Source organism: Macrobrachium rosenbergii, chromosome 5, assembly GCF_040412425.1.
Source record: "Macrobrachium rosenbergii isolate ZJJX-2024 chromosome 5, ASM4041242v1, whole genome shotgun sequence".
NCBI lineage: Eukaryota > Metazoa > Arthropoda > Malacostraca > Decapoda > Palaemonidae > Macrobrachium > Macrobrachium rosenbergii.
Genome location: NC_089745.1, coordinates 10,260,217 through 10,287,557, shown reverse-complemented (window position 1 = coordinate 10,287,557; position 27,341 = coordinate 10,260,217). Strand labels below are relative to the sequence as shown.

The window sequence follows — 27,341 nt, the reverse complement described above, 5'->3', positions numbered from 1 at the left end:
TCTCTCTCTCTCTCTCTCTCTCTCTCTTCTCTCTCTCTCTCTCTCTCTCTCTCTCTCTCTCTCTTTAGGGAGAAGCACACTAGAACTTCCGTCCCGAGAGGTCGATCGTACGATGTGTCATACATTTCCTACTCTACTGCCCAGCATATAATGACATTAAAAATATAGATTTGTGCAGCAGTCATATCACGAAAACAGAGGAATTGACAGCTAACATCCTTCTGTTTGCAGATCTACCGAAAAAAGAAATTGAAAATAGAAAGGAATTCATAAAAGATATATGATATTACAGAGACAATAAACAAACAAATTCAAACAAAGGGGGAATAGAACGAGCAAGGGAGCCGTTTCAAAGGCAAATCCCGTCTACTACTACTAGTACTACTTCAAAACATGACCCAGAAACTCAATATAAAATAATTCCCGTCAATTTCCAGCCTTAGAAAAATACCCCATTTATGAAAAGCTTTCTACGATAAAGATTAATATCCCTAAAATCCAGTTCCACACATGCAAAAGTCAAAATCCCAACAGCCCATCCCCGACCCCCATTTCGAGGAACACGCCATCTTTGGCAGCACTGAAAGTCACACGCGCAACGAGTGAGTGATTACACACCAGCGCGGCGGACTGAGGGAACTCTTCGCTCTTGCGTGTGTGGCGGAACTGGTAGGAGGGTGTACTAAATGGGTTCTGCAACACTGAATACAGTGGCTGTTTAGAGAAACACCATATGGACAGTATCGGCTATTATATGTATCCAGTGCAGACCCGATATCGAAGACCGGCGGCGTTGCCTTGACGACCTCACGGGTTCTCTGAGATTGCATGCTTTCTTTTGACCAGGCGCAGCAAGCTTTCCCTTCGGTGTTTGCAAAGTACAGGGCTTTCGATTGAACATGCAAAGCTTAAATTAACGTGCTTCTGCTTTCTCCTAGTTTATTTGTTCATCTATTTACATCCCGCACGCAACTCCGGGCGTTCTGTCGAGCTTTCAAAGACTTTGCCTGTCTTACATATGTAATTTCCTTGAAATGAGCAAAACTTTACGTGTTTTTTTTTTCAACTTGTTGCATCACATTCTTGCCTTGCAAGCTTATCATATACCATCCCGGGGGCTATAATAGAGCAAATGGTTTCATACACCGGCGAGAGAATCTCCCACGGAGCTGAGAACTCAATATCAAAGATTTCTTTCTGACCTTCCTCAAATAGCGGTCTTTGCCACTTAATCAAGATAACTAGTTTAAAACCATAATCAAAGTCTCTCTCTCTCTCTCTCTCTCTCTCTCTCTCTCTCTCATCATAGTGTATATTACACTTCCAAATAACCGCTATCATATTTACAATAAAAATAAAAATGGAATAAAGAGCAGACAACAAAATCACGCTCTTCGCTCCAGAATATGTAAGCATTCATGTCTCCCAGCTGGCGAAGATGAACACTGGGTCTGGTCAGAACTAGGATGGGGGACCACGAATGGGTGGTCAACGGAAATGGCAGGATAATGTGGCTAGCAGCTTCATTCTGAATTCAGTGTTTAGCAGAGATACATTCCTATAATGCAAGCTTATGCATATGCGCACAGAAGTTTTCGCCAGAAATAATGAATGGATGTTGATTTCAGGGAAAGTCTTACACAGAAGGCCCATTGATACCGCGTCGACACCCTCATCACTCTTGCGTTTCCGTTCCAGCGCCATTTCCACTCCAGCTATTCATCACTTTTTCAGTGTTCCTTTCCTCCTTCCTCCTTCAATGCTTCCGAATTTAAAACCTTTCCACCAAGCTATCTGCCTCAATTCGAGTTACGAGGCAAATCCTGCTCAAAACACTCTGGTACAATATTCACCTACATTAACCTTTCTGCCACAAGAGCTACACATTCTTATTGTCTGTACATTTCTCGTTCTTGCAACCTTTCTTGCTCCACATACTGTATACTGGTAAACCATTCTTACTAACATTTACTCTTTTTTTATTCGCATCACACATCCACATGATTCTCCCATACAGAAAGAGTTGGTTCAACAATCCTTTCACACACAAGTTTGGCTTCCAAGATCACTTTTCTCTCTTCTAATCCTTTTTGCAGAGATCCTGCGATTTACATCATCTCCCATCCCATCATCAGTGCATCATCTGTAGATCAGTAAATTTTCCTTGTACCATAAACTGAAACCCACATTTCCAGTCTATTTCTCCATCGCATGACTCTGGCTATTAAAATATTAGGCAGTCATTGAGATATCACACAACCTAGTCAAGAGACTCAAGTATACAGCAATAAAGTCATCAGAACTTCCAATGGCTCTTGAAAGAATGAAAGAATTGCCTCTATACCGCATGTCCTCAAAACCTTCCACATTGTGCCTACATCAAACCTATCATAAGTTTTTTCTATATCTATATGTCATACATACATACGTACATTCTGCCTCTCTACGCTTGTGCGTGCGAGTAATTTGAAATGATAACTATCTCCATTATCACAAATCACCCTTCGAGACTCTGGCCACACCCACTAATTAACTAAGACTATTTCACTTATTCCTCCTACATCAGCTGCCAATAAAGTAGGTCGTGGCCTTAGGGCCTCGTTCTACAGTATACATTCTGCGTCTGATTTATTATTATTATTATTATTATTATTATTATTATTATTATTATCGAGCAATCATATGAAATAAGAAAACTGAACAGACCATCAACTTATAAAGTCAGCTTACTAAAGAGAGAATGTCAATATGAGATAAAAATCGATGATAATGAAAAATAAATAAACTCAATTCAACAAAAAATATAAGAAATATAATACAAACCAGAACTATTGCATTGGTACCTGCTCTTAAAGGAGTCTTACAACCTGTCTAAGGGTGCACCTACACTGCAGTAAAACATGTCATAAACACAGATCAGCAACTTATCGCGCACACATCACAAACAAGTTGAATACAAGTCAGTGGCTAATATTGGTAGTCTTAACAGTACTTCATATTATCATCGAATATTTGTCAAAGGTTCTTTCTCCACTTACGGTCGTTGACTTGTTTTCGAACTTTTTTGTGGTGTGTGGATAAGTTCCCAATTTGTGTTTGTGACATGTTTCGCTGTAATATGGACGCACCCTTTTATGTAAGAACATCAGCAGCAATTGCTAAAGTGAGGAAGAGAAAGAGAAAAATATATGGATTACAGTAAAGAGGCAGAGGAATTGAGGTCATGTAGAACACCAATAAATGCTGCAGTGTTATCAAATATTATTATTATAGCTCCAATTAATATATCACTATTCACTTTAGCTGGCAAAACTTGAATTTCACTGGTATGCCTTAGGACGGTGCTCCAAAATCTTAAGCATGTCAATAGCCTGTTTGAATTATATTGAATTATATATATATATATATATATATATATATATATATATATATATATATATATAAAAAAATTAGCTTTTCAAAAGGCCCCTTACAGCCTTTTCAGTTTCAAACTAACATGCTGCCAAGAGACTGTAAGTAGTATAACACAAAAGGTTAACAAGAAGATTGCAACAAATCACAACTGATGTAATATTTGCGGAGTATCCCCCCTCCCTAAATCTCCTCTCTCTCTCTCCCCCGCCTCTCTCTCTCTCTCTCTCTCTACTCATGTACGTGACTCTTAATTACACATCACATCTCCAAATTTTTATAACCATTCACTCCCTTTGGTAGTCCCTATTACCACACACCCTACTGACCCCAATAAACGAATTACCGCAAAATTACGCGAGTTATCTCAGCTACTTCGTTTCTTTATTTGGGTTTCTTGCGTTTTTAATATCGTCTTTTTGCGCACGAGCCAAGTCCCTGTAAGTTTCGTCAATCCAAGTCTCGAGAACATAATAATAATAACAAGCTTTTTTGCGTCGGAACTTCTTCTTGCGCTTTCGGGATGAACTTCCTGTCAACGTCCCCCTTAAACGGCTGTGGAGATGAATTTATCGAACAATTAGAACGGAAAAAGGGTCGGCAGCCACGGGGGGAAAGACTATTGCGGGTTAATAGTTATATGTAATAAAAACAGCCGCCAGGAAACGTATGTTAAAACCGACAGGAAACGGGAGGTGCAGCAAATTACATATCGACAAAAGTTGCTAAACTGCCAATCGCTTCAGGAAGGAAAAATAAATTTTCATGAAAATACATAGCTGGGCGTAGATGCGTATTTTTAGTCGGCGCTTATATAAATGTTCACCTAAAAGAGAAGAGTTCAGATTAGTTTTCCTTCTTTTTTAAACAAGAAGGCAAATTGCCCAGACCTTTTCTACAACTATTGCGACTTGTTCGTACGTGTATGTGCGCGCGCACCCGAGCATATGAAGAGGAGGAATAATACATAGAAAAATTTATAGATTATATGACTATACAGACGTTAAATAAAGATTTGGAAGGCTGTACAAAGGTACATCAAGTACGTTAAAAAAGTAGATCAGGGCGACTTTGGAAATAAAAATTGCATTTCGGATATTTGGGAGTCCTGACACAGCTAATAGGGTGATAAGAGTATTGAGATACATAGGGTCGGTGCTACTGTTTTAAGCATGATACAAAACCCAAAAAGGAATTAAACTTTGCAGCCGTAAAATAAAGTAGATGGACTTGTTTACTGTCTCTCTGCAGCCGTTAAACAAATCTATGAAAAGCTTGGACATGAAAATACCGATGATTACCAGAGATAATAGCTAAATGGAAGCAGAAACAGACATCGTTTGCACTCATCACTTTTGACCAGAAGAGATGGGGTTTGTGTGACTCAAGGCACTATAGAACCTTGTTAAAAGTCTTGAGATTATGACGGTAATTGTAGCAGTAATTGACGCTATAATACAGACGAGCTAAAGAATGAGGAAAATGCGATGAACGTAAGATCGTTGACCAACAACTTTTGGACTGTAGAGTGGCCACGCAGGATGCGCAAGAAGGAAATAAAGAGGTGGAAACTCCTTGAGAACAGAAGATTAAGAAATGAAAACGTAAGGTTTAAAAAACATTGCCGGGTTGAAAATATGCTAGCATGGGTCCTTGCACAAAAGGGGCCCGTAATTATGGTAAAGTGTTCGAAGGATTAAGAGGACTGGTGTGGACCTCTAGATTTGGTCCACACAAGCGAGGCGCTTGGAAGTGGTTGTAGCCATATCATGACAGAAGAACCACCGATAGGAAGACGCTAAACGGGGAACTGAGACTGGGCAAAAAAAAAAAAAAAAAAAAACAGAGTACTCTGTGGAAGAGCAGAGATGGCTGAAAATACTGAATGGAGTATACCACTCAATATCAGAAACAGGTATGAACACTAATTTTTGTGCACTCGACTGTACAGTTTGTACAAAGCATGGTAAATAAATGAGGGGAAAACTGTCAATCAATAAATGAAAGTAAAAATATCGACTTGCATTCCTGAGTCTCTTATGCTCTCTAGTTACTGTGGTTATATGGTCAATAAACACCAATAGAGCTACAGCAAAGTACACGTTTCCAAGGCAGTCAAGCCAAACTGAAGCCTAAGGCCTTTCACCACAAGGATGAAAGTCAAAGTGATGTTGCATACATACTAAGCCTAAAAAGTTCGTAATAATAACATACCACGATTCATCCTTTTACAGCAATAGCCACTGTACTGGAGACTTCAACACAATACAGAAAGTTATCTTCTGGTTAAATTCAACAAGACTATTGTTAGGTAAATTATGATTACTAATTTCATAATGACTCCATAGAACACCAAAGGAATGATTCATCTCAACATATTCAGATTGCTTTCTTTGTTCCTTTATTTCTATTTCAAACCACCGTCAAAATGATCTCGCATACATATTAAGCCTACACAATCCGTTTATGGCAACAGCAACTGTACCGGAGACTTCAACACAACACAGAAAGTTATCTTCTGGTTAAATTCAACAAGACTATTGTTAGGTAAATTATGATTACTAATTTCATGGCTCAATAGAACACCAAAGGAATTATTCATCTCAACATGTTTAGCCTTGTTTCTTTATTTCTTTTGCAAACCACCGTCAAAATGATCTCGCATACACGCATACATATTAAGCCTACACAGTCCGTTTACGGCGATAGCAACTGTACCGGAGACTTCAACACAACACAGAAAGTTATCTTCTGGTTAAATTCAACAAGACTATTGTTAGGTGAATTATGATTACTAATTTCACAATATCTCCATAGAACACCGAAAGAATTATTCATCTCAACATATTCAGCCTTCTTTCTTTGTTCCTTTATTTCTTTTGCAAACCACCGTCAAAGTGATCTTGCTTGCATATTAAGCCTACACAGTCCATTTATGACAATAGCAGCTGTGACGGACACTTCAGCACAACAGAACGTTATCTTTTGGTTACTTTCAACAAGACTATTGTTAGGTAAATTATGATTACTAATTTCATAATGGCTCCATAGAACACCCAAGGAATTTTTCATCTCTACATATTTTGCCTTCTTTCTTTGTTCCTTTATTTCTTTCGCAAACAATAGTTGAAGTGATCTCGCTTACATATTGAGCCTACACAGTCCGTTTATGGCAATAGCAGCTGTGACGGAGACTTCAACACAATACAAAAAGTTATCTTCTGGTTAAATTCAACAAGACTATTGTTGGGTAAATTATGATTACTAATTTCATAGTGGCTCCATAGAACACCAAAGGAATTATTCATCTCAACATATTTAGCCTTCCTTCCTTGTTTCTTTTTTCTTTTGCAAACAACCGTCAAAGTGATCTCGCATACATCTTAAGCCTACGCAGTCCGTTCATGGCAATAGCAGCTGGGACGGAGACTTCAACTCAACACAGAAAGTTATCTTCTGGTTAAATTCAACAAGACTCTTGTTAGGTGAATTATGATAACTACTTTCATCATGACTCTATAGAACACCAAAGCTATTGTTCATCTCGATACGTTCAGCCTACTTTTTTTCTTTTTGCAAACAACACCCATGCCACATTCACGTAAAGAAGATTGGGCTCGACAAATCTTGCAAGCCTTCCACCTAACTCCTCTTCTCGCTTACTTTAAAATTTCACCTCTTGCAAATACTTTGAATCTCTCTCACTAGCTCCTGTAATTTCTCCTTACTATCTCCGATCAGCACTGGGTCAATTGCAAACATCAACCACTCTACGCTCCATCCACGAACGAATTTATTATCGCTCCACTTTGCACCTTCATCCTATATTCTCCCTCTTATTTTTTGCATCATGCCATTCATACATATTAAATAAACAGTGATATATGACCTGTCATTCTCCCATCTACATATTATCGTACACTGTTCGCCCTCGACAGTTTATCTTCCATATCAAGCGGCCTCAACACACAAAACATTTGGTGTTCTAGGTCTATGTTTGCCACATACTGTCTTTTTCCGTTACTGTGAAACTTTTTAAATACAGGTACAATATGGTTTGCAGTCACACATATCCTGCATTAGCAAGGCGAAAAACCAAAAGATTATTCATATACATATATATATATATATATATATATATATATATATATATTATATATATATATAATATACATATATATCTGCATATATATATATATATATATATATATATATATATAAATATAAATATATGTATCTACATATATATATATATATATAATATATATATATATCTACATAAATATATATATATATATATATATATATATGTGTGTGTGTTGTATATATATATATAAATATAATAAACGCACATATATATATATATATATATATATATATATATATATATATATATATATATATATATATATATATATATATATATTATATAGAGAGAGAGAGAGAGAGAGAGAGAGAGAGATGAGTTTCAATATAAATAACAATATTGCAACACAATATACAAACTTATTCAAACTGTGAAGGGAACGTCATCTCAGATTATCATCACAAGAATAAACTTCCCCGGACGAAATTTATTTGCTCCATCTTCCTCTTCCTTTCATTCGTTCGTGTAAGGAATGTTCCTTCTCCTCCTCTTACATACTCCTATCTAAAAAAAAAAAACTTCACGCTATATTTTCTTTCTATCTTCTCTTCACTTTCTTCCATTAATCCCCCTCGCCAATGACTTTCTCATTTTGCCTTTGTTTCGTTTCTGTCTTTCTTCTGCCACATTTTCCTTCTCGTCCATTTTTTTATCCTTCCTTTTATTCTTTTCTGCTTCTCTTATATCACAACACTTTTTCCGTTATGCCTCTTCTTCTTCTTCCGATCATTTACTTATATCACCCTCTTTCTCTTTTTATCTCTCATTTGCTCTTTTTTCCTCCTGCTATTCTTCTTTCCTTCTCCTCCTCCTCCTCCTCCTCCTCTCCTTTTATACCTTCATATTCTTCCCCCATTCATTCATTTTCTTCCTCCAATTCTTCCCTACTCCCCCTACTCGTCTTTTTTTCTTCTTCTTATTCTTCTCTCACACACGTAATCCAGGCCACAGAGACTTTCCACCTGACAGCGTATGAAGGTGCCATGTATCATCCTCTACCTTCAGGAGAGAGGAGAGAGAGAGAGAGAGAGAGAGAGAGAGAGAGAGAGAGAGAAAGAGAGAGTACCTCAGGGACTTCATGAATCTCTTGATCTCTGTTTCAAGCAATATTTTTTTATGCAGAGTCACAAGAGAAACAAGGACCTGAGGGACTCTATGACTAGGCAAATATTCTCTCTCTCTCTCTCTCTCTCTCTCTCTCTCTCTCTCTCTCTCTCTCTCTCTCCAATTCATCCTCACATACAAACATGTAAGCACACAGTCGCACAGTGTGTCCAGCTGATGATTTCTCTAAATTTTATACTTGATTCTTGATCAGAAGAAGAAAATGCTAGAGAAAACATATTTACATATTTATATTATATATATATATATATATATATATATATATATATATATATATATATATATATATATATATATAATATATTTATATATATATATATATATATATATAATATATTTATGGAGTGTATGTGCGAATGTATATGTGTGTGTATGTGTAATAATACTGCTGTTTCCTGCACATGAATTTGGATGTGATTGTTGCCTTTCGTATTCTTGCAAGCCACCCCTTGTTAGAATAAACGCCTCAAAATTGAAAATAACATAAATTAGCATAAAAACCCATTTTCCCTTTACCACCAGATTTCCAAGACTTAATCGGAAGAGTCACAAAAGCAAAGAAAAATTAGCATGACTGATAACATCCGGAGGAGAGTCGAAATTACTTGGAAAGAGTGACGGATCACTGTTAGCTCATGTATGCGAAACGGTCAAAAGGGGTGTGTGTGTGTGTGTGTGTGTGTGTGTGTGTGTGTGTGTGTGTGTGTGTGTGTGTGTGTGTGTGTGTTCCACTGAAAACAGCGAAGGCGATACAAGTAACTGTAGGCGTACAGACGTATTATATGACTAATATCAAGGAAACTGTACACTAGGAATTTTCTTGTGGGGAACATACGACAGATTACAGAAAAATTAGCAGGGGAAGAACAGTGGAGGTTTAGACGCAGGAATGGGTTGTGTGAATTACAGGTTTGTTATGGAAAAGTTACGTGAGCAATTTGAATGTAAAGAGAAAAAGCTGTAAGGGGCCTACATGAACCTATAAAAAAAACTGCTCATAGCTCTGACAGATGCAATATGGATGGCAATGAAGCAGTATGGCGTAGAAAATAATTTATGACTGGTTAAAAGTTATGATGTAAGCAAAACACGTGTTGAGAATCTACAATGGAGAGTTACTGGTTTGTTGTAAGTGGAGGACTGAAACCGGGGTGTTACATGTCCATGGTTATATAACATCTTCAACATAATATATATATATATATATATAATATATATATATATATATATATATATATATATATATATATATATATATATATATATATATATATATACCCTGTTACTCCATTCAGATAATACACTACCATTTGCATATTCTAAGTATGTCAAGTCATTTTCATTACTTTAATCTAAACCTTCTGCCATCATCTTCATCACTTTTTCTCCTAATAAAATCCCAAGAGGAGCAAACAGCTAAGGTGATCAAGCATTCCTTGCGGCATCTCACTGTTTACTGCGAATTCACTTGAGGGCCCATCAACGTGAATTTTGCATCTACTTGTTTTATTGATAAATTCAATTAGCTTTCACATTTTTTAACGGGTAATCCATAGTGACGCAAGGCCTTCCATAAAACTGGTCTGTCTTCCCATATTCAACAAAAGCCACCAGAGGCCCATCTTTAAAACCCATACACAATAAGTCTTAACATAAATATTTGATCTGTGCAACTCTTCTCTATTACTAAACCCGGTCTTTCATCTCCAAGCATTTTATCAATTTGTTTCCGAGAATAAGGTACTAAATATTCTAATTGAAACCGGCTTTAAATTGTCAATCATCAGGCTTTGTTTCCTCGTCCCATATACTGTAAAAGTCTAGATAGTATACGAGTTGTCACTTCATTCAGTTAATATAGTTTCTGTGCAGATTCCATAGCCTTGTACTTTACATTTCCTAAGTTTCTTTATCACCGATTTCACTCAAAAAAAAAAAAAAAAAAAAAAAAAAAAAAAAAAAAAACACTAATGCACCATGGCATTAGTAAAGGGTGCCTGCAGTGTCCATTCGGCCCCTTAGCTGCACCCGCGTTTCAGCCTTTTACTTTACCTCCATTTCACTTCCTTTCCTCGTTTTTGCTGAGCAAACTCTCCAGCTGTTGCTCCATAGTGTAACTGTGGAGGTTTCCCTCAGTTCCCATTTTAGGTCCACTGATTTTATTTCCTGTATTTCGTGGATCTCTTTACCATGTTGTCCAACCTTCTTTTGACTATCTTAAAGACTGAATGATCCTAAAGTGTCCCATTGCTGGGCGTTCACTGCCTAAATTTCATTAAATCAAACTTAAAAAACTGTGAATTGATTCACTAGTATATCCTAGTCTTCTTCAGCATTTGGTGTATTAATCGAATTATCCCCTCATATCTCACACTTATTGATCCTCATTTCCTGCACAACAGACCACTTTAGGTGTACATAAATTATTTACTGTTAAAATAATCCTTAATTTCGGTCTGGCATACAATAAAGGCTAACATGCTCTCAATGCATATATGAATGAATTCAGAATAAAACAGGTACAAAACACTTACAGTCAAATTAATCAAAATAAAATAATCACAGTACTTTAAAAAAGCTGACACCCAAGTGATTTACTTATTTGGCTGAATACACTATAGAAGGCACGAAATGCTTAAAGCATTAATTATAGATGAAAAGCTTACATCTTAAATTCGTAAAGCAGTTAAGTAACCTAAAACAATTCATTAAAATCTCTGCATTGAACCGTTTTTTAACCGTTTGAAAAGGGCTCCCAAATAAATCAACAATCGCTTCTAAAACATAAAACGTAACTTCTTTTCGTTAATCGCCGTTTCTGAAAGTAATTTGACCATTTACCGACAGGATCAGAGAAACCGTGAGAGAAGAAACCTGAAATTTCCCTGGCAACTCGGAACCCATTGTTGCTACAATAGACTGTGCAAATACCGATCTCAGAGCGTGGGAGTTCTGGTAAAAGCTGTTTAGGCTCTGGCAGTTACTTATTTCGTATTTTTGCTATTGCAATGATCGATGGGACCACATATGAAGGAAATATGAAAAGGAATACGGAAAGGAAATGGTGCTGTTGATAAGCCTAACGTTTTTATTACTACTTTCACAAGGGTGACCATGTCAGCAGGCCTCAAAATGGCAGGTTAGCGAGAGGTTAGTTTAGAGTAAGCCGGCTTCATGCCGGCAAAAAAAAAAAAAAAAAAAAAAAAAAAAGCTAAAAGGCGGCATGTGAATCTTGTAACGGGTTGAAGGGAATAAGAGGTCTGCTGTTGACCTCTGGAAGCGAACATCCCTCCGGGATAAAAAGGGAGCTGACTACTTAGCCTCTTTTATTTCCAGTGCCTCGACAGCAATTTATAATTTGGATATTTATCAGTTATTACTTTTGGTACGAACTAAGACTTTTAATATCTTCTTAACATTCATTTCTTAAATATACCGAAGTTCTCAATCTTTCTCTGAATCAGAAAAATGGATTCGAGGGTGAAGATAGGGTCAAAACCTAACATCATGTATTTTGTCTACCCATGTTAATGACAATGGAAATTCTTACATAATTTTTTTTACATTTCTGAGCTCTCTTCTGTGAGGTAGATTAATATTTTGTTCGGAATTACTTTATCCCTGCCCAACTCTCTCATTATGAGTAGTGTTCCACAAGCTTCCATTCCATTTCCTTGACTAGTTCATCAATTACTGCTCTGAAATTGGTTCATACCGTTCATATAAAAAATTCCTGTCTCTTCCTCTCTCGTCATTCAACAGTCTTGTGATCCTTGTCCTGATTTTTAACAATTTAAAGTTCAGTCCCCCGTAAATCTGTTCTATTTCTATTTCAAATCCTCCTTCAAAATTCCTGGATTCTTCGAGACAGATTAGTGAGTCTGCCCTAGCTGTTAGAATTAGTCACATCTTACAGCCTCTCCATTACTATGATTGGCGTCTCTGTCCGAATGAGAATAATTACTCCAGTATAAAGGGTGCATCCCCTTTTAATATCTGAGTGACCAGCAATACAAAGAAACAATTTAGTTACTGCATGGCGTCTTTTATTTTACGAGAATCCAGACAAGTACAACGCAAGTGTATCAACGTTCATAATTCATTATCAGATCATATTCTAAGTTTAGGACCAACGACATGGTTTGCTTAAATTGACAAACTATTCCAAGGAGTTATTCTCTTTTCCCATAAAATATCATAGTTACCATTTAAAGTCACTGTTTCCAAAAACTAAGACACCAAACCTTCCCCACTGACAGTTACCTTTCTTTATTCTATCCATGACTAACTTGAAAAACCTCACATTTTATTCTTTTTACAGTTATTGACAGTTTTCTCACGACTTGTTTACGAATTGCCCTGCCTCTTTGTTCAACTTACCCACCACCTTCCTTTTTGCTTGTAGTCTCATGATCGACTATTGGGGACCCACCCAGGGTCATCTTGATACTGTCATTTTATAAAACTGTTTACATATATTTGCTTAGTATATACACAACCCTGTACATAACTGTATAGGATAACAGTATTGGGAAAGCCTGTTCTTTTAACAGGTATTAGTCTCCTATACTGCCCAAAAATGGAAGACTGCAGTATCTGCAAAAATACAAAACTGAGAAAAATGGTATACTGCAGTGTTCCCTTGCCTTACTACTGATTTTACAAACGGGACCCCCTAAAGGAAGCATTGAAAAATCATTCTGAAACGGCAGTAACGTGTGTATCAGTGTTTCACGAGCCCAATAGGTGGCATATCTCAATTTTCAAATTTTTGCAAACACTGCAGTTTTCCATTTTAGGGCAGCATAGATGTATATAGAGAATAAAGTTATCCAATTGACTCGTAACCAACTATCCAATAATCCTGGCTATCCAAAAATCGCAATAATTTGTCATGTTTTCACAAACTTAAGTTAATGCGTCCGTACACAATATTTGGATCTGAGTACATGTACAAGCAGGATAATATCATATCTGAGTAGAAGAAATTTTCAGGAACAAAAATCACACACAGATAAAAAACAGGCAAAAAGTTTCCAGGTGACAAACTCCGAAGAAAGCTGCAAGCAAAACCAATTTAGCCGAGCTATTATTGGTAACCACAATGACATTTGTAAAACTGTGCTTATGTGCTGGCATTGTACGAATTATCTGAGTAATGTTCAGGTATTACTAGCAAAACATTACGCGGACTGCAAGCATTTTCAATCCATTTTGAAAATTATATCATATTTGTAATCCAATGGTGGTCAGCTTGAGAGTGTACATAAAAGATAATGTTAAGGGAAATATGACTGGAAAAGGAGTTCGTGATGTTTTGCACTAAAAAAAAAAAAAAACAATACTTACATTTAATATGAGAAGCATCACTATTATGGCTGGGTTGCTCAGCGCAGTGAGAAGCCTCGGGAAAAACCCGAAGGTAATCGTATTTACAATCCCTCCGATTCCGATCGAGAATTGGCGGGCAGAGGCAACTTCCGTGTTCCCGCCAACTGGAACTGGGTCAGACTCATCGGTGGTGGCGGCCAACTCATTACGAGCTTTTGAATATCGTTTTTCTCTCTTCAGGACCGGAGGCCTTATTAGTGCTTTATCGTCCGTGTCGTCGTCGCCACCCCGACCAGAAGAACCTCCAGGTGCCAGGAGATTCGTGGGAGATCTCCTGTCCCTCCTCCTAGTACTCCTTGTGTCCGCAGACAGGTCTTTTTTGACGGAGGAGGAAGAAGAAACCACCAGTGTTTTCTGATAGGGTTTGGCGATGGCCGGGTCTCTCTTGTGCATCACTTTTTGCAATGTGGTTTCTCCTAGACGAGACCGGATGTCCAGACCCAAATTTTCGGCTCCCCCTTCGCGAGACGTGGCTTTTTTGACCAGAAAATACTCCAGCGCGGACGGGCTCACGTCTGGGGCCTCAAAGGGCGGGTCATCCACACGGCTTTCCAAGTAATTCTGTTTGTTCTGCATGGCGTCTGGAGCCTCCGGGTAAGGATAATAAACCAGAACGCCCATTCTCTCTTTGTCATCTTCGCTTAGCACATCCAACTCTAAAGGTCGCAATGGAGGTTGTGGCTCTGGATGCTGGACAGAAACTTCTTCAGTAACCGAAGAAGAATCCCTACCGAGGGACTTAGGAGATCGTAGGATTTCGTACAGCGGATCAGATCTCCTTACGGTTAAGCTTTTTATATGCGCAGTTGCTGCTGCATTACACAAACAGTTTGGCAGCACAATGCAAGTCAGTGCATACGCAATTGTTCTCTTGAGTAACATTTTGTGAACTCGGTCAAAGTTATGCCACAGATATTCCAGAACTCGAGCACTTTCCTCACACAAAGAAGGAAGCTAACACTGTCATCGTTTGTTCATAAAATACTGAATAGGAAAAGAGATTAAAAAAAAAAAGACAGAATTAGAGACACTCAAAAGAGCCAGTCATGCCTCGAGGAGGAGGAGGTGGGTGTTAGGGGTGGGGGAGGGGGGAGGGGGAGTGACGAAGAGGGCCGAGTGCCGGAAAGGAAAATCGGGGAGACAATTGACGGACACGTTGTCACGGAGATCTGAGGTTGGCTCTTTCCTGCCACTATGAAATTGATACATCACATTTTTTTGTTTTGTTCTGTTCGTCTTTTGTTTATTTCACGAGCTTTCTTCGGACTTTTTTTTTTCTAGATCGTTTTCTGGCGTCCGCTTCTTTCCACCACAAATATGCAATATGTCGCGATGTCTTCCCTAAAAGGGAATCTGATATGACTCAAGTCACTGACTCTGTAGAGTCGACGAAAATAATGATCATGCACTAGTGACGTCTTCCTCAATACATATACTAATTCATAATGAGGCACTGTTGCAAGACAGGTACAGTGACACACTTCCTTCGATTTTCTGTGCAAGTCCTGATATTATGTAAGATATTCTGAAATACAAAAGTAGACTAGCGATGGACTGTGATTGGCACACACTTAGACAATGTCTCGGGCTGCTGAGTGCATAAAATATTCCATATTCTACACTGGCAAAAAATTAAAGTTTTTGGATATCAGGCCTTGAACTGGAGCATGGAATATAAGAAAGTAATGGTCTTTTATTAAGGTAATTAATAAAAGTAGGAATGCCCTATTCAATTCGAATTCATCTTTAATATCAAAACCTTTCTAATAACGAATAAAGGTGGTCAGTCTTTGTTACCTGGTCAGGATACAAATAATCCCCTACAGTCAAATTAACACTGTGATACATCTTTTAATTAATATACCTCAATACTTCTTAATGGTTATGAAAAAGCTTAGTTTTACAATAAATTAAAATTCATGAATGGTAACATCAATTTGGACATTCGTAAAGATGGGACTCAGTTTGGACATTTGTAAAGATGGGACTCAGTTTGGACATTCGTAAAGATGGGACTCAGTTTGGACATTCGTAGGGATGGGATTAAGTTTGGACATTCGTAGAGATGGGACTCAGTTTGGACATTCGTAGAGATGGGACTCAGTTTGGACATTCGTAGAGTTGGGACCAGTTTCTTACATGCTATCGAAGCGTGGTCACAAATGATTTCACAGTAGTCTTAAAAATCGAACTAATTTCCATGAAAATACTCGAAAAACATCTTAAAAACTGAATTTACATCAATAATATAATTACGAATGTTGTCTGAATATGTACAAAGGCTATAATGTACTCTATGTGATCATGAAAGAAAAAAACTAATTATTCTGATGCATGGAACCCAGGATGAATAAATACAACAGATAAGATCAGCTGACACAAGAACGAATAAACTAACAATTTCAAAGTGATTCAGCAAGAGTCAAACAATCTTGAATTTGCCTCCTTTATATTATCATTTTGCCTCTTTTATATTATCATTATCTTATACTTTTAACTTGACATTTTAAAGTATTTATACATAACAGGAATAAACTTTCAAAAATGAATATTCCCTGCAATACGAAACTGGTTATAACAGAGAGTACTAACACCCAATTCAGTTTTATTTCTGTGCACAAAACATCAATGATACGGTTATCCAATATTGGTCTTCATTTTGATTTTTAGATTTCCTTTTTATTTATTTTCCAGATGTTATGTTAAGTGGAAAACTTTATGCGTTTTCCTCTACAGAAGAGTGGTTCGGATCGACATTTCCTAATTTGTAGGATTTTTAGGTCAGGGCACATTTAAAATTCCTGAAGTATTTAAGTCACAGGGATTGTTTTTTCCAGCCCAGGCCATATATTATATCTAAATACACAGAAAATTAAAGCAAGTTATTTTGGGCCCCAACTTAATCACAATCAGTATATTATTCATTTTACCTGAAGCCGCAAGTTTAAATCCAAACGCACTTTCTAAAAAAAAATAAAATCACATTCGGAAATAGCCAACGCTTGCATCAAATTTATATTCAACATCCACTCGAGTCATGGATATCTTACGCAGAGAAAAAACTAGCAATCAAAGGCCAACCGTCGAATCAAAGTTTTTCTTAAAAAAAAAAAAGAAACACTCCTTCATGGAACAAACAAGCAAACACGCCCGTCGGAGCCTACACGAAGGCGACGAAGTAGGAGGGGTTCCGACGAGGACCCTTCCTTGAGCTACCGACTTCTAGTCACGACTTGAGCTTCGCGCTGACTGAACCTGGCCATCAGAGCCACAAGATTAAGAGGAGAGATCGACGTAGCATGAAGTTCCAATTGCCTTACAACCCTAACCTTCCACCCCCTCCCCCTCCCTTACTCCCATCTACCCCCGCCTAACCACCGCCTCTACCACTTCAAAAGCTTTTTTTTTTTTTTTTTACTTGACAGAAGAAAGAAGTGACTTTTTCTTATGGCTTCCAGAATATGGAATTCTTTGAGTTCCTCAGTTTCCTGAAATATTTGACCTACGCTATTTCTCCCCACCCTTTCCCTATTTCTCCCCCCGGCCCACAGCCACCGCCTCTACTACTTCGAAAGCTTTTTTTTTTCTTTTACTTTACAAGAGAAAGAAGCGACTTTTTCTTATGACTTCTAGAATATGGAATACTTTGACTTCCTCTAGTTTCCTGAAATATCTGACCTACGCTATTTCTCCTCACTCTTTCCCTATTCCTCGAAGTTTCATGGAATGTCTGGCCTAACCTATTTCTCATCCTTTCTCTTTCCCTCTACTACTTTCTACTTAACAGTAGCAAGTAGTAGATTTTTATTTTTTAATACGATTCCGTTCCTAAAGATGGCATCCTATGCCATGCCCTCTGTTTTCGAAATCATTAAAGCCAACCTAACCTGGTACTAACTCTTTCCATACACCACCAAAAACCTTTTCCATTTGTTAGGAAAATAGGTAACTGTTCTTACCATGAGTGCCATCCACTTCCATTATATTCAACAGAGTTCTTCAACTCTTAAAAGGCAAGCTCACCAATACCCTTGATTTGGGCAGACATACCATCTTTGGTATAATTTTCTCCCTGAAAATTTTTTGAAGAAATTTTGTTTGGCAAAAGCTGATTTATACTTTCCGTGATATTGTCTAGCTACAGTTTAAAAAAATTTCCATGGCGTTTATCTTTTATGCCTAAACAAATGGTTGAATGTACAATTATGTCAGAAGCTGAAAAATTTTAAATAAAAAGCAATTACACTTTTCACACAATCTCTCAAAATACACACACTATATATATATATATATATATATATATATATATATATATATATTATGTGTGTGTGTGTTTATACATATACATAAATATACATATATATTATATTTATAGGTGTGTGTATATGTGTATATATATATATATATATATATATATATATATATATATATATATATATATATATATATTAATCAATATATATATATATATATATATATATATATTGTTAAAGCTCTTTAATCAATCTTTTGTTGAGTTGAAAGGAAACATCATATGTGAGGATATGTGCATTAATGGGGACATATGCTGATATAAACGTATGTGCACAGTGCAGTAAAGTTTTAAAGCACCTCCATGAATCGTAAAAGAAAGCCCTTAAACACAAGAGGGGCGAAAAGTTAGCGTCTGGTCCTCCAAAAGGAGGTGGGACAAAGATAATGTTCAAAAGAAGAAGAAGAAGAAGAAAAGAAAAGAGCGTACATCATTTTGTAAATATCATCATCTTTTGTTTATGCTGTGCATGCTACACGTTCATGTTCGTTTGTTGACCTGGGCTGTTCTCGTATATTTATTATGCTTGAATATACACACACATACGAGTAAGTTCTGTCTTTACAATTCTCCTCGAATAGAACGTATGCATTTAATCCTGTCTATGTTAACTTTGTGCTTCAATACAGTTTTGTATTTTTGTAACATGCGAACACAGGTCCATGATACGCACACCCACTCGTATTTTTGTTTCTTGCTGTTAAATGTTTGCAATTGATAAGCTGTCTTCGCTTGTTCTAAATAACAATCAAACCTGTTTCTCATCCCATAATAATGTACGCCTGAACTGCGCCTTATCACCACATTCATATCATTGTAAATCTTCTACACCTGTCATGCTATCTTATGCTAATAATGTTATCGCATATGTATGTTCATCCTGACAGCAAGGTTTGCGCATGTTTGGGTTTATCTCGTGTTTACATAAGCTCAGAATGCATTTCTCTCGTACAGATACTGCAGAGAGAGAGAGAGAGAGAGAGAGAGAGAGAGAGAGAGAGAGAGAGAGAGAGAGAGAATTACAATCCACTTTGCTTTTGAGCAAGTTCATATTTCCTTGTTATATCTCTCATTATGACGTAAAGAATAAAATTTCAGACGTAAATCAAATATCGAAACGACCTGTAATGAGAGTTAACGCAATTTTCAAGTCTCTGATGACCTGCCATTGCCAAATTGCGTAATCACTTTAGTTTTACGGAGGCAAAAGGTTATAAATTACCTCCTTCACAATATGTCTATTTTAAACCCAAACAAATTCTTAAAAAACGTTTATTTCCTCTATCATTTCATGCATTCCGGCAAGAATTATCGACACGGTTTGAACTTACTGCAAGACTGCTACGCAATCTTTGAGTAAATCACTTATTTCATAAATGAAATGAGCTTCTTTCGGTCAGGTCAGAATTCTGTTACCGGGAACCTAACATGGAAAAATAACAGTTTTGCTTCCCGGATGCATTTTCCCGAGCTGTAACCGAGTACTGGGACCTTTCCCTGAAAAATGCGGGACGCCATATCTTAAAAACTAATCATAAAATTTTCTTGAAAATAATCTCATTATGCTTCCCACACACAAATTACTTGCGAAGTACTAATCTAACCTAACCCAGCCTAACCTGATATAAACCAACCTACCCTAACCCAACCTAACCTAAACCAACCAAGCCTAACCTAACGTAGGGTTATGGCAAAAAAAACCGGGGCTGGTGCAATACTAGCATGCATCTCAGGAATTTGCTTCCCGGATTCTGAGGGAGTGTGAAACATCATTCGACTTTCATTGGAAAACTTTGAATTTAAGATAGATTTCTTATTAGTAAATACAAAGGGCCGGAAGTATTTTCACCTGAGCATCTGTTACTTTCTTTATTTTAACTCTTAAATAGATATAAAACGATTGATTCTCTTCAAGATAATATCGACATCTGAGAAAGTACCGTTACTGGTGAACACATGTAAAATAAGTAATATAAGGTTTATAAAGCCTTTTAAGCTTCTTTGTCCAAAAACAAACATACAACAATGAAGCCGCCAAGACATTTGGCTGTAATCGATATTTATTCAAACCATCCATCATCATTCTACGTAATTGAACTGAATTGAATTGAATATAGAATTTAGGCCAAAGGCCAAGCACTGGGACCTATGAGGTCATTCAGCGCTGAAACGGAAACTTGGCATTAAAAGGTTTGAAAGGTGTAACAGGAGGAAAACTTCGCAGTTGCACTATGAATCAATTGTTAGGAGAGGCTAGAAAGTAAGATGGAAGAAAGAGAATATGAAAGGAGGTACAGCAAAAGGAACGAAAGGGTTTGCAGCTAGGGTCCTAGGCCATGCTGCAAGAACCTTAAGTAATGCCTACAGTGCACCGCATGGGGTGCACTGACGGCACTATGCAATTCCTAGTCATATGGATCACTATTTCACTATGGCTTCACTACAACATAGTTACCTAGCCCTCCCAGTTCTTAACTCTAATGCCAAAATGCCTTTCACATCGATGATAATATACTTTCCGTATATTGTCATAATCTCCCAAAAATTAAAAATGACTTGTCACATCACACATGACTTCCGAACCGAAGATACATACATTTACATCGAGATTTATGCGAATCGTGATTCATGGTACCATTTTGTCAATTTCCATGAAAGTGGTGACGTCATTTCTTAACGTAATATCTAGCAATCAGTCATGCCTGTTCTTACTGAAATTTAATGAACTGGTGAACTTTCCGTGAGTAAAAATCTTTAGAACAGAACAGTTTCCGAGAAAAAAATTAATAACTTTATTTTTATATAATTACACAAGTCAAAATAAAAAAAACTGTTTTTTCTTTAGTTTTCTCTAAAAGAAAACTTGTGCCGGCTTTGCCTGTCCGTCCGCCCCGTTTTTCTGTCCGCCCCCAGATCTTAAAAACTACTGAGGCTAGAGGACTGCAAATTGCTATGTTGGTCATCCACTCTCCAATCATCAAACATACCAAATTGCAGCCCTCTAGCCTCAGTAGTTTTTATTTCAATTAAGGCTAAAGTTAGCTATAATCGTGCTTCGGGCCGTTGTTAAGTTTCGTGGGCCACGGCTCATACAACATTATACCGAGAACACCGAAAAATAGATCTATTTTCGGTGGCCTTGATAATACGATGTAGCGGCTGTGCAGAAAACTCGACTATGCCGGAGAAATTTCGGCGCATTTTTTACTTTTTTAAAATTTTGACAATCTTATAACACTGCAAGAATATCACCATGTATTTTATATCTCTGATAATAATGATGAAAAATACCTAAAAATACCCACAAACAAACAAACATCTCGAGAGAGCGTAACCTCCTCTGCGGAGATGATAGTCTTGGTCAGAACGATATGGCCGTATTGAGGGTAGTTATGCCATAAATGCTACGGCAGTTGTATACTGCAATAAATCAGTGTCGCAATGGTCAGCATAAGTTGCCAGGACTGTATATTTCCCCCGGCAGCCTTCGAAGACTTTCAGCCTCAAATGCCGTGAAGTCTTAATGCAGTTTATATAAAGGTTAACATTATGGAAATACACTACAGAAAGTGTTACGCTACATGTGCTGTACTGTTTACAAGTATAATTATACATGCAAACATGTCAACGCAAACATATGGGTGTATTTGGATGAATGTTTGAACTAACTGCAACTCTACCCAACCTAACTAACTAGCTAAATAAATAAATAAATATAAGTGTACCTTTAGGAGTCACAGATAACCAAGCCACTTTACTTGAACTCCCACTTCTAAGTTTCTTTCTGGATGCTGAGGTATTTTTTAAGATTCTTCTACAGCCCACCAAAAAACTGCGATTTCTTGGCCTTTCTTCTCGCTATTCCTGGAAATATACAATACATAACACTTTACTCTTTCAGTCTTCCATTCTCACCACATGTATGAGGCATTTTCAGGGCTACGTCATATTTTTTTACCAAAATATTCCATAGAAATTGATAGCACTTATATTTTTCATTTTTGACAACATCACGACCTACGTCTCCATTTTATAATGTATATCTTGGCCAAATGCATTTTTTTAGGAGTGGGGGCGCGATCTATATATTATATTATATTATATTATAATATATATATATATATATATGTGTGTGTGTGCGTGTGTGTGTGTGTGTGTGCATACGTGTGTGTGTGTGTGTGTGTGTGTGTAATGACACACAAAAATGATCGCAGTACCAGAGCATATGAAACTACGATATATCAGGGGAAAGTCTCGAGCGGCCTGTACGCCCCATCTCAATAGACCGCCATTAATACGCAAATATTGAACATGTACTTAACCTAAGCAGCTGCGAGAGATGTATGTGATCTTTCTGGTATTAACGATGTATGGTTAAGATAGAAAAACAAAAGCTTCTTCCAACTGAGGAGTATTTGAAACGTGAGGGGCTCTGTTTGAGAAATGGGTGCAGAACATCACTGAGAGGATCTTTTTTATTCTCTCTCTCTCTCTCTCTCTCTCTCTCTCTCTCTCTCTCTCTCTCTCTCTCTCTCTCTCTCTCTCTCCTGATTTCTAACACTGGTAGCAGTGTGACAGCGGGCACCAGGAAGCTTTCTCTCTCTCTCTCTCGATTCATGAACACACATGTATAAATGTATATATATATATATATATATATATATATATATATATATATATACATATACATACATACATACATACATACATACATACTGTATATATATATGACCTCTCTCTCTCTCTCTCTCTCTCTCTCTCTCTCTCTCTCTCTCTCTCTCTCTCTCTACGATCCCACTTTCTCTCTTTTCCTCAAATACCCCTCGACGCGTCACGACTTGGATAATTTCAAGCAACCAGAAGCACGATTTGCACCTTTTGAAATGCCTATGGGCTCGTCTCTCTCTCTCTGTCTCTCGCTCTCTCTCTCTCTCTCTCTCTCTCTCTCTCTCTCTCTCTCTTCTACTCTCTCTCTTATTCCATACATACATACATATATATATATATATATATATATATATATATATATATATATATATATATATATATAGAGAGAGAGAGAGAGAGAGAGAGAGAGAGAGAGAGAGAGAGAGAGAGAGAGAGAGAGAGAAAATAAACCCGTAATCGCATCTTTAGGTCGTAAGGTCCACCACAGCTTTTCATCTCCAATTATCGGGCAAACACATCGGCCGAACCGCGACAAGAACGTGAATCCTGTAGCACAAGCCTGCATGTGCCGCAAGCAAGTAGAGGGGGACCCCTTCGCTCTTTCAATCGTCAACGCGTCCTTGACTACAGAACTGTCCATCACTCGGTTATTAGCACCTTGCCATGCGTCGTTAACAAAAGGGCGAAGATGGTGGACAATCTCTGGATGTGTTGGTGGTGGGCGACATGGCTGGAGAATGAGAGGTGTTTAGGAGATTAGGTGTTGGAGAAAGAGGAGGGGGTGGTAGAGAATTAACAATAGGCCGAAGTTGGTGGAAAATCTCTGGATGTGTTGGTGGTGGGGACACGACTGGAGAATGGGAGGTGTTTAGGAGATTAAGTGTTGGAGAAGGAGGAGGGGTTGGTATAGCAAAGAGGGGCACTTTGATGGTGAAAATTGGTGGAGAAGGGAAGAATTTTATAAGGTGAAGGTGGAGCATGTCAGGATGTGTTGGTAGCGGTAGATATGAATGGTGAATGAGCTGTTGTAGAGAGTAATTGTTGGAGAAGGAGGAGGGGATGGCACAGCACAGAGGGGAGTTTTGAGGGTGGAAATGTTGGAGGAAAACGGAAGAATTTCATAAGGTGAAGATGGTGGAGTATCTCTGGATGTGTTGGTGGTGGGGGACATGACTGGAGAGTGAGAGGTGTTTAGGAGATTAAGTGTTGGAGAAGGAGGAGGGGGTGGTAGAGAATAGAGGGGCATTTTGATGGTGAAAACTGTTGGAGAAGGGAAGAATTTTATAAGGTGAAGATGTTGGAGCATCTCAGGATATGTTTGTGGTGGAGGATATGAATGGAGAATAGGTTGTAGAGAATAATTGTTGGAGGAGGAGGAGGGGAAAAATTGTTGGAGGAGAAGGAGAGGACAGTACAGCATAGAGGGCCGTTTTGATGGTGGAAAATGATGGAGGAAAAAGGAAAAAATTTCATAAGGTAAATATGGTGGAGCATCCCGGGACGTGGTGGTCGTGAGGGATAAGGATGGAGAATGAGGTGTTGTGGAGAATAAGAGTTGAGAAGGAGGAGGGGATGGTAGAGAACAGAGGGGCGTTTTGAGGGTGTAAAATTGTGGAGGAGACGGGAAGAATTACAAAAAGTCGAGATACTCGAATAGTAATGACCTCTGCTGGAATATGGTAAAGGTGGGTGGGGAGCTGTTGGAGAATACGTGATGAGGGAGAGGATGGAGGGAGCATTTCTCGATGTAGAGGGAAGGGGGAGGAGGGGGGAGGTCGTGATGGGAGTAATGAGAGAGAAAATTACTGGAGAATAAATTTCGGAGGTGTAGAGGGAGGAAGTCCTCCACTTTGACTCACTAAAAACGTCACGGAAGCTTTCAAACACACTCATTACGAACCGCTCTCGTTGGAAAATTCTCGAGAGAGTTTTACTCGGAGTTTTGGGGAGCGATTGAATTCACCTGGATTCGCGAGCGAGATCTGAAACAACCTCTTCCCGTTACAATTATGCTGTTTCATGAACGTGTCATTTGATTTCCAGACGAAACAAGTAAAAATGGGCCGAAGTTTTTTTCGGCGCAATCGAGTTTTCTGTACAGCCGCTACAGCGTATAATCTAGAAAATAGATCTATCTTTTGTTGGTCTCGGTATAATGCTGTTTGAGCTGCTGCCCATCAAACTTAACCACGGCCCCGGTGGTGGCCTATCCTATATCGTTGCCAGAAGCACGATTATGGTTAACTTTTACCTTAAACCAAATAAAAACTACTGAGGCCAAAGGGCTGCAATTTGGCATGTTTGATGATTGGAGGGTGGATGATCAACATACCAATTTGCAGCCTTCTAGCCTCAGTAGTTTTTAAGATCTGAGGGCGGAATAAAGTGCGGACGGACAGACAAAGTCGGCACAATAGTTTTCTTTTACAGAAAATTAAACTGGAACGAGTTTGGAGACTGAATGGCACTGTATACATCCACAACCTTTGTTTACAAAACTTGGACATTGCATGCTATGCACGAACGAAATATAAATATGAATATCTAAAATTCAGTAGTAATTCTTTCATGATACTATTTTTTACAAACGACTTCTATTAGACCATTCTTTCTTCTTCTCTATATCCTAATATAAACTCCTCATACTGACGCCTTCACATTCCTCATACTGACGCCTTCAGACGTGAATGACATCAAGAGACTTCGTGCCTCCGGTCAATCTTTGTAGTACAAACAAAACAAAAGACGTCCATCTATTAATTAACGTCAAAGAACCCTTGATCAACCTCTTTGTCCACGACTCTGAGCCATAGAAGAAGAAGAAGAAGAAGAAGAAGAAGAAGAAGAAGAAGAAGAAGAAGAACTCGTTTGACTTTCTAATCTGACGACTCTGCTTTCGAAAACACTTAGAAGTTTCCTCCGCAGGTTTAGTTGTCACACAGTGTGGGCTAATCTTCCTCCGGAGAGAGAAGCAACAAATCAAGTGCGAAGATTTGTTTGTAAATTAAGAGACCGAAAGTTTCTCCTGTTCGTTTTCTAATTTGTGGTCCTTTGCAAGCAATCCTGGCGTGATACCGGTTACTGATTTCTACTGGACATATGGTACAAGCTTTTACCTCAAAAACAGATTAGTACTATAGTACAATATTAATGGTTTTAATTGGTTTCGCCACCTGTTCAAATGTCCCACAGTACAGATAAAAAGTTTATCCTACCAAATAAACATAAAGGTTTTTTCTTCCTACAGGACAGGTATTACATCCTACATTGCAAATATTGAAATTTACCCTAGTGTGAACAGTAGCTTATTCTACCATACAAAATAAGAAGTAATGGTTACCTCACGTTACAGACGTCAGAATTGATAAATAACTTCAAATATTAAATAAAAACTCATCCTACCATATATTACTCTCTGTAAAATCTACTTTATCCTACAAATATTCTTATAGTAATCATTCATGACCAATAATATGTTTTACTCATCACAAAGTTAAAAGTTATTAAGTCCTCCTGGGCCTCTGTAGGCTCATAGGGCAGGCGCTGATCTCCTGTTTCTTAGGCCGACAGTCATTGGGGGACAGGTCCCAATGCCTATGACACGTGGCCAGTGTGTCGCTAGGCTCACTGTTTAACTCCCCAGCCAGAGGGCTGGTATCTGTTCTCCTACTGAACCTCTCGGGTTTTTTCGGACCGTTAGGTTGACGGGCTGGATGGAATTCAACAAATTATTAAGCATTTTAAATATCAGTCAGAGTTTACCCTCAGTGCAATACATTAATTAAAACGGAGGAAATGATGTTAGTAAAACACTAATTTAAAGACTATTCAACATCACGAATATTAGTTACGGCAAATTCTCCTTCGATATCAGTATTAACTGCCGCCTATTATCCTTCATTAAAAGCATATCATCAAAGGATAAATTATCCCTTTCTACAAATATTGATTACAGAAAAATGATCTGCAACTAAAAGTGTCAAAATATGTCACACTACGGTCTACGAGCGTAACCCATGCCTCTTTCCTGTAAACCAGTAATACAATAGGCCCAGTTAATTTGAAACTGGCCCACTACATTAGGCTTACCAAGTCAGTAACACGCACGTGCCAGTAATGCGTAGCCTAAATAACAGATGAAAAATGAGAGAGTAAAGGAGATATCCAGGCCGAGAATTCCTGGTAAATTTAGTAAATATAAACAACCAGAGAAATGCTGTTATTAAATGGCCTGGGAATCTCCCGAGTCCTCTGCGCTGGTGGTGAAATTTGACGGAACCTGGTACG

At 37.9% G+C, this 27,341-nt stretch overlaps 1 protein-coding gene across 1 annotated transcript in view; it reads right to left on the bottom strand.

Annotated features, from left to right (window-relative positions):
* LOC136838494 (uncharacterized) overlaps nt 1–16,238 on the bottom strand; it is a 47,585-nt gene extending 31,347 nt beyond the window's left edge. The window contains 1 exon segment of the mRNA XM_067103491.1: nt 14,033–16,238. Coding sequence (XP_066959592.1) covers nt 14,033–14,956 — 924 coding nt within the window. The 5' untranslated portion in view covers nt 14,957–16,238.
* Between the last annotated feature and the right edge of the window lie 11,103 nt (nt 16,239–27,341).